The sequence below is a fragment of the Rhinopithecus roxellana genome, chromosome 18 (assembly GCF_007565055.1).
Source record: "Rhinopithecus roxellana isolate Shanxi Qingling chromosome 18, ASM756505v1, whole genome shotgun sequence".
NCBI classification, from domain to species: domain Eukaryota; kingdom Metazoa; phylum Chordata; class Mammalia; order Primates; family Cercopithecidae; genus Rhinopithecus; species Rhinopithecus roxellana.
Window position 1 is genome coordinate 46,278,352 of NC_044566.1, and position 17,003 is coordinate 46,295,354.

Below are 17,003 nucleotides of genomic sequence, written 5' to 3' on the forward strand. Positions count from 1 at the left end.
AATCTCACTCTTTCACCCAGACTGGAGTGCAGTAGTGCAATCTCGGCTCACTGCAAGCTCCGCCTCCCAGGTTCACGCTGTTCTCCTGCCTCGGCCTCCCAAGTAGCTGGGACCACAGGCATCCACCACCACGCCTGGCTAATTTTTTTGTATTTTTAGTAGAGACGGAGTTTCACCGTGTTAGCCAGGATGGTCTAGATCTCCTGATCTCATGATCTGCCTGCCTCGGCCTCCCAAAGTGCTGGGATTACAGGCATGAGCCACTGCGCCTGGCCTAGCAGAAGCTTTTAAAGAGACGTAGCTTTAAGGCTGGGCACAGTGGCTCGTACCTGTAATTCTGGCACTTTGGGAGGCCGAAGTAGGAGGATGACTTGAGGCCAGGAGTTCGAGACCAGCGTGGGCAACATAGACCCTATCTCTACAAAAATAAATAATAAAGCCAAAAAAAAGCTAGCTGGGCATGGTGGCGTGTACCTATAGTCCTAGCTGTCTACACAGGAGGCTGAGGATTGCTTGAGCCGAGTCGAGGAGTTTGAGGCAGTCGTGAACCATGATCATGCCAGTGCCCTCCAGCCTGTGTGACAGAGCAAGACCCTGTCTCAGGAAAAAATAAAAATAAAAATTAGTTGTAGTTTTAAAAGACTCAGAGATTTCAACTAGAAAATTGTATTGAATAAATCTGTTTCTTTCCCAAATGAAAGGTGACAAAGTTAAGGCCCTTAGTTGAGAAAAGTATCACGATGGCCATTTCTTTTCTAATTAGTGAAAAATATTCCATTGGCCTTCTCTGAAATGTAACTAGTATCATTTTTTGTATTCAGGAGGGACCTTGTGGTAGCAGCCCAGAATTTTTTCTGTGCCGGCTGTGGAACTCCGATAGAGCCTAGTAAGTACGGATAATGGATCGCCTGCTTATTATGTGATGGCACGGTCAAGAATAGCAAAGTAGGGCAGCGCATTGCTTGTGTGAGAGACGCCTTTGATGAGAAGTTGTTATAAAGGCTTCACAGAAGTTGCCCTCTTTTTCATGAGGAGACCATCATGACTGACAAGGCTGTGTGACCAACTAGGACCGAGGACACCAGGACCAGCCTCCTAGTTCTCTCCCTGTTGGGCATCAGCTCCAACCACGTGGCCTCCTGCTGCCCCTTCAAAATGCCAGGCTCACTTCTGACATATTTGCATTTGTGGTTTTCTCTCCCCCAAATGATCTCCCTGCAGACACCCCCATGACTGATTCCTTTGCTTCTTTCACATTTTCACTCCAAAGCCATGAGGTCTTCCCTTGCTGCTCTATCTAAAATGCCTGTCTTGCCCCACTGCTGGTCACAAACAATCCCATGTACACTTTGTATTACCCAGCCTTATTTTTTTTCTTTATTTTCTTGCACAACATTTTCTTAGAAGCCCCTTCTTTTTATTCTTAGCACAGTCTTTGTAAAATAGTCTCTTATATTTTACTAATATGTCTTCTTATTATCTGTCTTCAACACTAGATTATAAGTTCTGTGAGGCCAGATGTATTGTCTGTTATATTTATTACTTTAGTCCCAGCTTCTAGAAGAGGGCCTGGCATGTAGTAGGTCCTCGAAAGATATTTGTTGAGTAAAGGAATGACTTACCAAGGAGCTAGCCAAACTTCTCTGAGGGAATTTGAGGAGGTAGCCTGAGAGGATCATTCCTGGGCCAACTGAGGCCTAGAAGATTAGACTTTCCTGGGCCAGGCACGGTGTCTCCCACCTGTAATCCCAGCACTTTGGGAGGCCGAGGTGGGCAGATCACCTGAGGTCAGGAGTTTGAGACCAGCCTGGCCAACATGGTGAAACCACATCTCTACTAAAAATACAAAAATACAAAAAAAAAGAAAATAGCCAGGCATGGTGGCAGGCACCTGTAATCCCAGATACTCGGGAGGCTGAGACAGGAGAATTCTTTGAACCCAGGAGGCAGAGGTTGCAGTGAGTCAAGATCGCACTATTGCACTGCAGCCTGTGCGACAAAGTGAGACTCTGTCTCAAAAAAAAAAAAAAAAAAAAAAAAAAGTGCTCAGGCTTTCCTCAGTCAGAAATGCAAGTTTACCCCTTGAGACTGGGAATCACTTGTTTTGCTCTGATGGTACCTGTATGTCTGACCTGCAAAAGATTGGAAGGAGGAGCTTTGTGGCATGAGTTCCCTTAGCCTTTGATAGTCAGTATTTGAAGGAAAAAGACTATGAGGAGCTCCTATTTCAAGAGATAAAAATAGTAAGCAGGAATCGATCTGGGCTTCCTCTCCCACACTGGATGATAATGCCTGACGGGCATCACCATTGTTGCTGATTTTCTTTGAATGAGTCATTTTCCCAGCACATCTAGTGGGGAACATGTCTCTTTGGTTAACCACTGTATCCTGGCACTTCCATAAATACCTAATGCATGAGTCAGAAACTGTACACGTATGACTATCATTCCACCAACTTTTTGTTACTTCCCTAAGCTTGTTCAGGTATGGAGGTGTGTGTCTTGTTCAGGTATGGAGATGTGTGTCTGCACTTTTGTACATTGGCCTTGCCCTCAGGGAGCTTGCTTATCTTTTAGGGAAGATACACTCATCAGCCAAGTAAGTGTATGTAACAAAAGAGTCAAGAGTGCTGTGGGATTTACAGCAGGGGAACTTCGTCTGAGCTTGAGAAGCTGGGAGTAAGAGGTTTCATCAGAAACTGATTGCCCACAGAAGTAGCGGTGTTTGTCACGTGCAAAGGGCCTGCGGCAAGTAAAAGAAACCCTGTGTGAGCAGAGAGTAAGAATAGGAGGAGAAAACATGCCACAGAGGTAGGCGGAGCACAGATTGCAGACAGCATAGAAATAATTTTGGGCTTTTCCTGTTAACTTCCTCTAGCTTCTAGGATAAATTTTTTTAACTTTTGACTTTGAGTTAATTTTAGACTTACAGAAAAGTTGCAAAAATAGTAGAGAGAGTTCCTGTACACCCTTCACCCAGCTTCCTCTACTGCTAACATCTTACATAATCATAGTATAATTATTCAACCTGAGAAATTAGCATTGGGTACAGTCCTATTAATGAAACCCCAGGCTTTATTCAGATTTCACCAGGTTTTCAACAACGTCCTTTATCTGTTTTAGAATCCAATTCAGAATTCCATGTTGAATGTAGTTGTCGTGTTTTCCTTAGTCTCCCTCAATTTCCACACGCCAAACATGACATTTTACCCTTTACTAGTTCAGTATGTCCCAACAATAAGGATAATAAACAAGTTATCACACCAAAAACATTAAAAACAGTTCTCTATATTATCTACTTCCTAGTGCTTGTTGTTCTTAAGGTATCATTTATGGCGATTTTTTTCCATCAAGATTGCAGACTTGATGTGTGCAATCAAGTTTCATACATCACATTTAGTCATTGTTTCTCTTTAGTTAGCTTTGTTCTAGAACTGCACTATGCAGTATGGTAGCCACTAGCCCATGTGGCTATTTAAAATTAAATTTAAATTAATTGAAATTAAGAATTCAGTTCCTCAGTCACACTAACTACATTTCAAGTACTCAATAGCCACATGTAACTCATGGCTACTGTATTGGACGGCACAGAGATAGAACATTTTCATCCTCATGGAAAGTTATACTGGACATCTCTGTCGTAGAATATTTCCCTTCCACCCTACCCCCTGACGCTGACTTTTCATAAAATGAGAACAATTGTGTTTTAGAGCAGGATTTCTCAAGTGCAATACCATGGACTTTGTCGTGGGGGGTGTCCTGTGCACTATAGGATGTTTAGCAGCATCAGTAGATGCCAGAAGCAGCTCCCAGTGGCAACTGAAAATGGCTTCAGACATTTGCAAATGTCCCTTGGGAAGCAAAAATCACGCTTGGCCAAGAACCACTGGTTTAGGTCACTTTGTATTGTTCTGTTTTAGTTAAAGGACTTAGGAAACTAAAAAAGATGGGCATTAGTGTATTCTGTATTGATAGTATAACAGCATGTATTCAATAAAGTTTAATGAGTGAGTGAATGGATATTGAGTGTGTGTTGAGGAGTAGATGAAACTGTTTCTACCAGAAGCTCACAGGTGCCTAACCCTGAATTTCCCCCAGGAGCAGTGGTTCAGTATTGACTAATTCAGTGTTCATGGCAACTCTATAGAACATAACTATAATGAATAACAAAAAACAACTCTATTTGTTTGCTTTTAAACATCAACTGAGTGTGACCTGGGTCTGAGGGACAATTTGGACATGTGCAAAGGCATTAGTTCCCTCTCCCTTTCCCGCCATCGAATGCAGCAGAGGAGGAGTGGGACATGGTGGCTGTGGGCTGGAGCTTTGGCAGTCCAGGCTTGGGTTGGAATCCTGCGTGGCTACATACTGTTCGTGTGTCCCTACGTGTTGCGTAACTTCAGTGTCTTGTGCTTTCATCAATGAAATAGGGGAAATAACTGTCCCTTCTCACAGACTTTCGAGCATAGAATGACGTAGTAAACATAAAACATTGAACAGATCTGTGGCACAGAGTAAGTATTCAGTAAGATTCCTTTCTCTGGTCACTCCCAGCCAGGCCCTGTTTATTTTTTATTTTTATTTTTTTGAGATGGAGTTTCACTCTTGTTGCCCACCCAGGCTGGAGTGCAATGACACAATCTCGACTTACTGCAACCTCCACCTCCCGGGTTCAAGCAATTCTCCTGTCTCAGCCTCCCAAGTAGCAGGGATTACAAGCATGCACCACCACTCCAGTCTAATTTTGTATTTATAGTAGAGACAGGGTTTCTCTATGTTGGTCAGGCTGGTCTCGAATTTCCGACCTCAGGTGATCCACCTGCCTTGGCCTCCCAAAGTGCTGGGATTACAGGCATGAGCCACCACGCCCGGCCAGGCCTTGTTTATTTTTAAAGCCGTTATTTGGAAATGATCTTCAGAATCTACAGTGTACAGGTTCTACAGCAACTGCTTTCCCATTCATGATTTCATTAATCCTCCCAATATATGGCAACTAAGATTTGTGTTATGCTGTATGATATTTCAATTACAAAGACATACATGACTCAAACTATGAATGATAAATATCAAACTTGGTTCATGTCAGAACCTAGTGTTGAGGGAGGGGCACATAGGAGACTTCAACTGACTTGTTTTCTTTGTGAAGCTGGGTGGTGAGCGCACAGGTATTTGTCGCATTTGTTTCTATACCTTTTGTTTGTTAGTGTATTTTATTAGAGACATTTCAAAAAGCGGTCAGTGAGTGTTTATTTTAGTAGGTTAAAAAGTGCGCTGGGCGTGGTGGCTCACACCTGTAATCCCAGCACTTCGGGAGGCCAAGACGGGCGGATCACTTGAGGTCAGGAGTTTGAGACCAGCGTGGCCAACATGGTGAAACCCCATCTCTACTGAAAATACAAAAATTAGCCGGGCATAGTGGTGCGCCCTGTAGTCCCAGCTACTGGGGAGGCTGAGGCAGGAGAATCGCTTGAACCCAGGAGGGAGAGGTTGCAGTGAACCGAGATCATGCCACTGCACTCCAGCCTGGCAACAGAGTGAGACTCCTTCTCAAAAAAAAAAAAAAAAAAAAAAGTATAAAGAGCAAACACTTCTTCTTTCCCCTACCCTCCAGAAATAGTCACTGTTGGTGGAGATCTAGACAGTGCATATGTGTTTATGTGTATGTTTATATATATGTTCTTAAATAAAATTGAGATCACATTATACCTACTTGTAACTGGATGTCCACTTCCCATGCTCTTCCATGTACTTTATGGGCTGTGCGGCATTTCATGTTGAGTGCACCACACTTAATCAATTGCCTTTTGATGGACATTTTGGTTGCCACCCCTATTATAAATGTGCTGTAATGAATATCTTTTTATGTCACTGTGTGTACCTGTTAGCACTTCTGTCTGATGGAGTCACAGAAGCAGGATTACTGTTGCACATGTAAGAATTTAAGTCTATCACAAAAATGTCTTCCTATAAATTAGTTCTATCAGTGCTAGACGTAAGTGCCCTTCTCTAGATACTGCACCAGTTCTGGGTCTTCTAAATTTATGACAGGCTGAGTCAAAACAGAGTATCTCACTTTTCTTTCATTTCATTTCAATTTCATGTTATTATTTGTCATCAGTTTGTGACGGGATCTTACTCTGTTGCCCAGGCTGGAATGCAGTGGCATCATGGTGGCTCACTGTAGCCTCCACCTTCAAGCGATCCTCCTGCCTTAGCCTCCCAAGTAGCTAGGACTGCAGGCACACACCACATTGCCTGGCTAATTGTGTGTGTATGTGTGTGTGTGTGTGAAGATGGGGTCCCACTATGTTGTCCACGCTGGTCTTGGACTCCTGGGCTCAAGCAGTCCTCCTGTCTTGGCCTCCCAAAGTGCTGGGATTACCGGTATAAGCCACTGTACTCAGCCTCCCTTTTAAAATATGCATTTCTTTGTTTCTGAGATTGTTTTTCTCTGTTATCTGCATTTCTTCTTTCCATGAATTACCTATTCCCATCCTTTGTGCATTTTTGTATTTTTTTCTCATTGATTTATCAAGGGATCTTTATGATGCCGCTTCCTAACATTGTATATATACTGCTTCACAATTTATAGAGCACTTTTCATATGTGTAATATCACTCAATCCAGTTCTGAGTCACATTCTGTGGTCTCAAAACAGTTAGCCTAAAGAGATTACAACCTGCCTTCAGTCTTCCTGCTCGTGAAAGGAGTCTGGACTCCCACCCAGATTTCCAGATCCTAAAATGAATGTTCCTTTTGCCACACTGCAGTTTGCAATTTCCATCTTCCAAATCCAGGAGTATTTTGGGAAGGTTTTGTTTTTCCGACATCTGTTCCACAAGAGCAGAGCTCATGAATGGCCGTGATTTGATTCCCCAAGTCTCTGCCGGAGCCTTCCCAGCTGTCGTGAGGTTGAGTATGGCTTTATCATGAAGCAAGTCATCAGAGTCTTTGCATCTTGCATAGGAATTGGAAGTCGGGGGTAGACCAGGATAGGTTTTCAGCACCAGGTGCAGCACTCACCCTCTGGTATGCTTGGCAGAGTTTGTGAAGCGGCTCCGGTACTGCGAATACCTAGGGAAGTATTTCTGTGACTGCTGCCACTCATATGCAGAGTCCTGCATCCCTGCCCGAATCCTGATGATGTGGGACTTCAAGAAGTACTACGTCAGCAATTTCTCCAAACGGCTGCTGGACAGCATATGGCACCAGCCCATTTTCAATTTGCTGAGCATTGGCCGAAGCCTGTATGCGAAAGCCAAGGAGCTGGGCAGAGTGAAGGTGAGCCGCAGGCCCAACCCCATCCCTCTCATTGGAAGTGTCCTGTGGCAGGAAATGCACATCACGCTAGCTTAGGGAACCCACAGATACATCCGCTAAGAGGCAAATGGATCATAAAGCGAGTGAAGTGGCTGGGTGTGGTGGCTCATGCCCGTAATCCTGGCACTTTGAGAGGCCAAGGTGGGCGGATTGCCTGAGGTCAGGAGTTCGAGGCCAGCCTGGCCAACGTGGTGAAATCTCATCTCTACTGGAAATACAAAACAAAAAACAAAAAAAAAATTAGTCGGGTATAGTAGCACACGCCTGTAATCCCAGCTACTTGGGGAGGCTGAGGCAGGAGAAAGAATCGCTTGAACCCAGGAGGCGGAGGTTGCAGTGAGCTGAGATTGCACTACTGCACTCCAGCCTGGGTGACAGAGCAAGACCCTGTCTCAAAAAAAAAAAAAAAAAGAGTGAAGCTTACACTTTGAAACCCCTCTCCTGCACAGGCTCTTTCCAGGACCCCACACTGAATCTTATACTTAGTATTATGTTTTTCTTGAAGAAGACCCCAAAGTTCTGTAAGTTTTAGGTTCTACAAAACCTGGATCCATCCAGGACACAATCTGTGGATCAGTGGACTCAGTTATGAAGCCTTGCTGTATAGGCTGTTTGCTTTCAAGGTTTGTTTTATACAAATGCAGCATTTCAAGGTTAGAAATATTTAAATTTGACTTGCACTTTTCCTGTGTCATTTATTACGTTTAACTTTCCTTGTGTTTGGTTTCTCCCATTAGGAAATTCAGGAACAGCTCTTCCATATCAAGAAGCTGTTGAAGACCTGTAGGTTTGCTGACAGGTACTATTCTCAGCTGGGACAGGCTGCCTTCCCTCCATTCATCTGCTAATCCTATTAGTGCCTTCTGCGTCTGGCTCCCCCATTACACAGGGCTTCTTAGCACAGTGATGACCTCATGGTTTTCCTTGGGAAATCATGCCGTCTCTTTGAATTACTAAGCCAATGGTGGAATGCATTAGTCTGTTCTCAAGTAGCTAATAAAGACATACCAGAGACTGGGTAATTTATAAAGGACTCACAGTTCCACATAGCTGGGGAGGCCTCACAACCATGGTGGCAGGCAAAGAGAGAGCATTTGCAGGGGAACTCTCCGTTATAAAGCCATCAGATAGGTCGGGCACGGTGGCTCATACCTGTAATCCCAGCACTTTGGGAGGCCGAGGTGGGTGGATCACGGGGTCAAGAGATCAAGACCATCCTGGCCAACATGGTGAAACCCCCGTCTCTACTAAAATTACAAAAATTAGCTAGGCGTGATGTCGTGCCCCTGTAGTCCCAGCTACTCGGGAGACTGAGGCGGGAGAAATCACTTGAACCTGGGAGGCAGAGGTTGCAGTGAGTCGAGATCGCACCACTGAACTCCAGCCTAGAGACAGAATGAGACTCCGTCTCAAAAAAAAAAAAAAAAATCAGATATTGTGAGACTTATTCACTACCACGAGAACAACACAGGAAAGACGTGCCTCATGATTCAGTTCCCTCCCACCAGGCTCCTTCCATGACACATGGGAATTATGGGAGCTACAATTCAAAATGAGATTTGGGTGGGGACACAGCCTAACCAGATAATGGAGAATTTAACTCATTAAGAATGGTTTAACTGGAGGATGAAACAACTCTAGCCAGTGACCTTTTTATTATTATTATTGTCATCATTAAATTGTGGTAAATACATATAAACTTTACCATCTTAACCATTTTTAGCATATACTTTGGTGGCTTTAAAGTATTAACATCCTTATGCAATCATCACCACCATCCGGCTCCCCAAACTCTTTTTCATCTTGCAAAACTAAAACCCATTTTTAACATCTCCCCATTCCCTCTTCCTCCTAGCCTAACTCCTGGCAGCCACTATTCTACTTTCTGTTTCCATGATTTTACCCACTCACTTGCCTTATACAAGTGGAATCTTAAAGTATTTGTCTTTTTGTGACTGGTTTGTTTGACTTAGCATAACGTCCTCAAGGTTCATTCATGTTGCAGCATGTGTCAGAATTTCCTTCCTTCTTAAGGTTGAATAATATTTCATTGTATGTATATACATTTTTTTAATCCATCTTTTCATCCATGGACACTAGGGTTGCTTCTCCTTGGCTATTGTGAATAAGGGTGGATGTGACCATGAGTATACCAGGGGCCTTTTAAAACCCCTTATAGGGAGGCATGTCTAACCAAGTGGGACCATGGTCTTCAGAAATTCTACTTTTAGAAGTTTATCCTAAGGACGTACTGATGGATATAGGCAGAGATTTAAAGTATAGTTTTTTTGGTTTGTTTGTTTTTGTTTTTTTTAGACAGTCTTGCTCTGTCACCCAGTCTAGTGTGCAGTGGCACAATCTTGGCTCACTGCAACCTCTGCCTTCCAGATTCAAACCATTCTTGTGCCTCAGCCTCCCAAGTAGGTGGGATTATGGACATGTGCCATCACACCTGGCTAATTTTTGTATTTTCAGTAGAGACAGGGTTTCACCATGTTGACCAGGCTGGTCTTAAACTCCTGACCTCAGGTGATCTGTCTGCCTCAGCCTCCCAAAGTGCTGAAACTACTAGTTTTGTTTTTAAATAAGAAAAGGTATTAAAAGTCTATTAAGAGGTATTATGCTCTCTGCCTGGGTGATGGGATCATTGGTACTCCAAACCTCAGTGTCATGCCATATGCCTATGTAACAAACCTGCACACATACCCCCACATCTAAAATAAAAGTTGAAATTATTTTAAAAATCTACTGGCTGTTCATAATAGGGCAGTACTTACATTAATACCATGTCCATAGAATAGACTACTATGCAACCAGTAAAGACTTAGGCATGAATTCATTCAGAGAGAGATTTTTAAGTGGAAAAAGCATAGGTTACTCAAGGGAGTTAAGATTATTTATTGTAGTTGGTGAAATCATAGAGTTTTTAAATAAATGGTTTAGCTTAAAAGTGTTTTTTCAGTCTCTAATCTTTAATGATAATGTATTGCTTTTTTTTTTTTTTTTTTAACTTTTTTTTTTTTTTTTTTTTGAGACGGAGTCTTGCTCTGTCGCCCGGGCTGGAGTGCAGTGGCCGGACCTCAGCTCACTGCAAGCTCCGCCTCCTGGGTTTACGCCATTCTCCTGCCTCAGCCTCCTAAGTAGCTGGGACTACAGGCGCCCGCCACCTCGCCCGGCTAGTTTTTTGTATTTTTAGTAGAGACGGGGTTTCACCATGTTAGCCAGGATGGTCTCGATCTCGTGACCTCGTGATCCACCCGTCTCGGCCTCCCAAAGTGCTGGGATTATAGGCTTGAGCCACCGCGCCCGGCCAATGTATTGCTTTTTAATTAAATTTGGGGGGAAGGAGCATGTATTCTTTTTTTCTATTTTTTTTTTTTTTTTTTTTTTGAGACGGAGTCTCGCTCTGTTGCCCAGGCTAGAGTGCAGTGGCCGGATGTCAGCTCACTGCAAGCTCCGCCTCCCGGGTTTATGCCATTCTCCTGCCTCAGCCTCCCGAGTGGCTGGGACTACAGGCGCCCGCCACCTCGCCCGGCTAGTTTTTTTTTTTTTGTATTTTTTAATAGAGATGGGGTTTCACCAGGTTAGCCAGGATGGTCTTGATCTCCTGACCTCATGATCCGTCTGTCTCTGCCTCCCAAAGTGCTGGGATTACAGGCTTGAGTCACCGCGCCTGGCCAGGAGCATGTGTTCTATAGTCATTTGGTTTTGAGCCTTTGCTTCATGACCTTGGCATGGCATTGGTCTCAGGGCCTCAGTCCTTTCATCCACAACATGTAACAATACCTATACTTCCTACCTTGTGCAAAAATTATTGAATATCCATTCTGGGCTTCAGATAAAAAAAATTGGTAGATCTGTGTTAAGTCCAGGGGGATGGTCAGCACAAACCAATCATTGCTGCACTGAATGCTAGACATGTGTCAGGGCACCATGAGGATACAAACAGAGGCAGCATTTAGCTCAGGAGTGACGTGGGGTAGAGAGCAAGCAAGGATTCCAGGAGAAAAAGGCTGAGCTTAAGAGTAAGGTGGAGCAAAGAAGAGGGATTGGGGATTCTTCAGGCAGAGGATGCCGCAGGAGTGGGCACCTCAGGCTGGGTGGAGAATTGAAGAGAATTTGGCATTGTAGCATGCCAAGTCCAGTGTAGGGCATGGCTGTTTTGGAAGTGCAGGAAATAGTGCTTCTCCTAGCCATTTAGAGAATTCAGGTCGACACCTGCTGGCTTTGGAGAAGATTAAGTTTTGAATGCCCTAGGGACCATGACCACTGGCCGTTAGCTGCATGAGCCTTAAGCTCGGTGCCTGACTTGAGCGTTTGGAAGTCAGGCTTGCTGGGTGAGTGAGAATTCTCCCAGCTGAGCCGATAGACCATTAGGCTGATGGACTTGAAATATAGCTGGAAGAAATAAGATAGGAATTTTGATTACTTGGTAATCAAAGGGTACTAGGTACACCTTCTTTAAGACTTAACAAACTAATGCTCAGTTTTCTTTTGCTCCATGTGTGCATGGGCAGGCTGTAAGAGATATGTGTCTCTGCTTATTCAGCTTTTTGAAATCAGCTTTCATGGAATTTTAACTTCCTGGCTTCCAAGCAAACTTGCAAAATGTAGAATGCTGGCGAGCATGGCTCACTGTTGTTCTTGGAGCTATTTGTTTTTTAAATTGAGTTAAAAAAATTAAGCGTGAGTGCCAAGAGAAAACAACTGGCCCCATTCTTCCCCGGCCTCTGTGTGGGTGGGTTTCTGAATTCCTCTTTGTTTCCTCTCTGGCAGTGCATTAAAGGAGTTTGAGCAGGTGCCGGGACACTTGACTGATGAGCTCCACCTGTTCTCCCTTGAGGACCTGGCCAGGATCAAGAAAGGGCTGCTGGCACCCTTACTCAAGGTCATTCTGAAAGCTTCCCTTGCACACGTGGCCGGCTGCGAGGTGAGGGTGCACCAGGAGCAGATGCGTTCCCGACGCACAGGGCATGTGCTGGGTGTTCCGCACTTCATTTCACTCTCACAAACCCTGAGGGAAGTGCCAGTGACCTAGTTAGAGATGAGAAAACTGAGGTCAGACCTGTGAAGTAGCAGCTGAGATCCCCCTGCGGGTAAGTGGCAGAGCCGGGATGCAAGCCTGGACCAAGGGACTTCATCTGGGTGCCCAGTTCTGCTCAAGGCCCACTCTGCCCTGAAGTGCCAGATATAGTCATGTGGAACCTGGATTCAATGGAACAGGAAGCTCTGTGTCTCGAAGGATTGAAGAACTGTAGTGCAGCAATGAGAAATGAAATTAGATGATTGCAGAGTGCATGTTTACAATTAGGCCCTTACTCTGGTACTTTAAAACTGCTTTGATGTGGAATTGGATGACCTTATATTTTTTTCTTTTTTTTTTTTGATTCTGATCCATTCATTGCTGCAAAACACAACATCCTTTTCTTTCTAGAGGCTGGAATCATAGACATTCAAACACTAATGTTTATAAAGTTCTGTAATAGTGAAAACTCAGCTTCTCCATCAAGCGAAGGTTGTAACTTTTTGATGTCTTCTTTTACAGCTGTGTCAAGGAAAGGGCTTTATTTGTGAATTTTGCCAGAATACGACTGTCATCTTCCCATTTCAGACAGCAACATGTAGACGATGTTCAGGTATCTTAATAACTTAATAACATAAGCTTAATAATAGCTTCACTAATTAACTAAACTAAGTTTAGTAACTTAAACACAAAATTAAGCTGAATGATAGCTTAATAATTTAAGCACAGTTATTTAAAGTACAGTCATGCTGGTGTGTGCTTGTATGTTGGATTGGAGATAATGAAGTTTTGGGCACAGAAGGAGGAGTATTTGGGTGGGGCAGGGATAAAGGATGATATCTTCTGGTGCAGGGTTTGGATAGAGGAGATGGTCCCTTTGTTGCCTATGCCCACCTCTCTGTCTTGTAATTGGATCAGTCATGCCCAGTGGCGAAGTCCCTGGCTGCTTTTGCACCACAGAGGCAGAGCTGAGTAGCTATTGTAGAGACCACATGACCCACAAGGTCTAAAACATTTGCTATCTGGCTCTTTACAGAAAAGGTTGCCGACCCTTCTATGGTATTAGTGCCTGAGAGAATCCCGTGTTCTGTAAACTCTGTTTCATGGGAGAGATCCTGGTAATGAACTCTACCTTCACCCTTAATAGGGGCATATCCACCTCTCAGGCCACTCCGTTGTTGTCTCTCCAACCCTTTAGGCAGTGTTGCAGGACTGGCTCCCCAGCAAAGAGACTCTGGGGCAGAGATTTGCCAGAAAAAGTTTCATGTTCCTCAACTTAATACCTGTGGCAGTGTGCAGGCAGTAAGACTGGGAGAGGGAGAAGTTGAACAGTGGTGGGTTGCAGTGGAGCCCTCAGCTCATCTCATGGGGAGCTCTGGAGTTTGGTGGCCTTTCAGCATTGTTCCAAACTGGGGACAAATTGGGGCCAGCCTTCTCACTACGTAGTGATCCGTCACTGAATGCAGGCTGGTGCCAGGCACGGGGCATGAGCTTGGACAAAGCAGCTTTCTCGATGTAGGGCCATTTCTAGAGAAACAATGTGGCTTCCCAGCAGTTATCAGCCACCAGCTCTCTTGGCAATTGGGGAAACGCCTGCCTCGGTGCTTGAGCAGATCCAGGGGACACTGCGGCGTCCATTACATCAGGCTCTCTGAGCCTCCTGTTCATGACCTGTTGGAAGAGTCCAACAGGTCTGCTGAAACGTGACCTACTGAAACGTGAGTTTCAGCCTGGCTGGTTTCTTTTTAGAGACTCTGGGTTCTGAATTCAGACCCCCTCCCTCCCTAGGATGGAGATGAATGTCTGCAGAAATGTGAGAAAACAAGATAGCCTGTTTGCTGACGGCTGTCTTCCTTGCTTGCAGTGTGCAGGGCTTGCTTTCACAAACAGTGCTTCCAGTCCTCCGAGTGCCCCCGGTGTGCGAGGATCACAGCTAGGAGAAAACTTCTGGAAAGCATGGCCTCTACAGCAACATGATGCCCCTGAGTATTGTGAAAAAGACTGTTCAACATGCCTTATGATAACATCGATTTGTGTCCATTATTGGTGACATTGTTTTAGATTTCTGGTATTGTATATTAAGGAAAAAGATGCTCTATATTCTCTTTATTGCATATACTTAATGTTTCAAAAGAATGCAGAATCTGTGATTAAGCACAGGGTTGATAGTAGTGGTTTTGTTTACAAATGTTCTGTTTTGGCTGCTATTGGTTTTTTAAAGAGGTTTTTTATACTTTTGTATTTGAATAGTTATGTTTAACTGATGTTGAGCCAGTGTGTGTGTGTGTGTGTGTGTGTGTACCTATGTGAATTGTAACTGACAAGATGAATTACTCAATTTCTCTCCCTCTAATGCTTGTTTGATGGAACTGCTTGGTTCTTCCAGTGAACAAAAATATGACCCCAAATCTGTTTGTTCTGGCTTTTATTTCTTCAAGAAACAGACTTCCACTTAAATGCCATTTTGTGATTGTGTCAATCATACACATTTTATTTACTCCAGAGTTTGACTAGAGAGTACACATTTCTTCTGCAGGTTTATTTCATGATGAGTTGGAGTTGCTTAGCAGGGCGTGTAGATCCAGCTGAAGTGCAGTTTGAAGCAGCCGCCTCTAGATGGCGTTCTTTCAGGTGGCACAAATCGAACCTGTATTGGTCGTCTCTGTTCCACATGCTGTAATGTCAAGGGATACAGGAGTAGAACTCCATCCCTGCCCTCGAGGATCTTGCTTTATAGATGTAAAACTGAACATAAGGTATTTGCAGATTTAAACAAATTGGGGGAAATAATGAACAGTGTGATTCTAGTAATAACATTAAAATCATAGGCATCGACTAATAAGGTTAAATGAATCACAAAACCTTTATGAATTTCTTTTTCCTAGTAGTTCTTATATGTTTTCCTGAAACATGTGAGCCTATTCTTTTTTCTTCTACTTTCTATATACTTTCTCCTACTTGAGAAAGGGGCGTTGAGGCTGGGTCCCTTCATGGTATATCTTTAGACTGAACGGTTTTCAGCCTAGGGCTTGGATGTTATATTCCCTGGGATTCACATGCCCTAACTAAACCTACCTTGATTTTCTCAGACAGCACAGGCAGGCAACGAAGCATTACAGATTGTCGCCTAACTCCATCCAGCCGTGTGTATGTGTGTGTGTTATTCAATGGGATAGTACTGAGCACATGAAAGAAATGAATGACTTCTGTCAGTCTCTTTTCATTCAGTCTTCTCATTCTGTCAGTGTGTTCTCATCCGTGATGCCTCTGCCAGAACTGTGCTCACATTCATCATTTAAGCCAGATCTTTTTTAACTATTATAGAAGTGTAGGCACACAGAATAAATAAAACCAGATTTCAAACAATGTTTCATTCTTGCCCATTGCTCATGTTCTCTATTAGGAATCAAGGGTAAGAGGAGTGGTATGTTCACATTCCTTTCTGAGGTAAATGTCTATATCTCCATTTACAGGCGTGGAAACAGGCCTAGAAAAGAGAAATAACTTTCCTCGGTTCCCAAGGAAGTGCATGATGGAGCTGGGGTTGGCATTCAAGTCCACCTGCCTCCAAAGCCCATGCTTAGCCCCTGCTTCTTTTGTAGTGTCTTTTCGAGACAAAGGAGTAAAAACAACCTTAACTGGTAAGTGTTGCTCGAACCTGCAGAACTGGCATTGGGCGGAGTGTTTTCTCACCTCAGTGTTGATTTCAGGCAGCTGCTGTGGCTCGAGCGTGGCTTGAAGGGCTCTGTGCTCGGGCTTTGTGTGTTTGTAAGGCACTGATGAGCCTGTGTGTGTTACGTATCTTTGATATTGAGGAAGGGTACATAGCAGTTGCTAGGAAGTGATGCTTTTGATTTTTTATTTTGAGGAAGAATGAGGTCATTTAAATAACTGCAGTATGGGATTTGTCTGAGACTTTGTTCCTCTCCAATGTGGTAATAGAGGCTTCTTCCCAGGAAGACACTTGTTATGGAAGTGATCTTCAGCCCACATGGAGCACCCCGTAGGGAAGTGATTAGTTGTGGCATAGATAGCTGTTTAATGGGTCTTCCTGATTGTGAGGGTTTTCTGTTCAATTCTTCCTTGGCTGCTGGAAAGAAGACAAATGCCTGGTCAGACCATTACCCGCTGTGAGGCATCAGTTGCAGTGCTGTAAAGGTCAGTGATTCATTTTCTGCCTCTACACTCTTCACATGGGCAATTCCAGTAGTGTGTCATTTACAGTCGTGATTCTCAACTGCAGAGAGGAAGTTATACCATCTCGAGGCAGAGGCTATAGGATGCGGAGGGGCGAGCCATCCCCAAGACGTCTGGTGTGTTGACCTGGGTGAGAATTATTGGCCACAGCTTCAGATTAGATCCTAAATATGCTACTTTCTACCTACCTATGGTGACTCTGGGTTCTCTAGTTTGGTTTGTTTGACTCCTGCAAACCTCATGCTGAAATTTGATCCCCAGTGCTGAAGGTGGGTCTAATAAGAGGTGTTTGGGTCGTGTGCGGGCGGATCCCTCATGAATAGCTTGGTGGTGTCTTTGTGGTAATGAGTGAGTTCTCACTCTTAGTTCCCGTGAGAGTTGGTTGTTTTAAAGAGCCTGGCACCTCCCCGCCCTCTCTTTGCCTCCTCTCTTTCCTTACGGTCTCTGCACGCGCAGGCTCATCT

General features: G+C 44.1%; 1 protein-coding gene across 10 annotated transcripts in view; it reads left to right on the forward strand.

Moving 5' to 3' along the window:
• Positions 1 to 15,478, forward strand: part of RUBCNL (rubicon like autophagy enhancer) — a 49,865-nt gene extending 34,387 nt beyond the window's left edge. For 6 of the 10 annotated variants that reach the window (XM_030921915.1, XM_030921916.1, XM_030921919.1 and 3 more), the window contains 6 exons: positions 822 to 886; positions 7,042 to 7,280; positions 8,057 to 8,118; positions 12,096 to 12,249; positions 12,865 to 12,955; positions 14,207 to 14,750. In XM_030921915.1, the coding sequence (XP_030777775.1) occupies positions 822 to 886; positions 7,042 to 7,280; positions 8,057 to 8,118; positions 12,096 to 12,249; positions 12,865 to 12,955; positions 14,207 to 14,319 (724 nt within the window). In that variant the 3' untranslated portion in view covers positions 14,320 to 14,750. Of the gene's footprint in view, positions 1 to 821; positions 887 to 7,041; positions 7,281 to 8,056; positions 8,119 to 12,095; positions 12,250 to 12,864; positions 12,956 to 14,206 lie in introns of all 10 variants that reach the window. The other 4 variants (XM_030921922.1, XM_030921917.1, XM_030921921.1 and 1 more) reach the window with 1 other exon arrangement.
• The last annotated feature ends 1,525 nt before the right edge of the window (positions 15,479 to 17,003 follow it).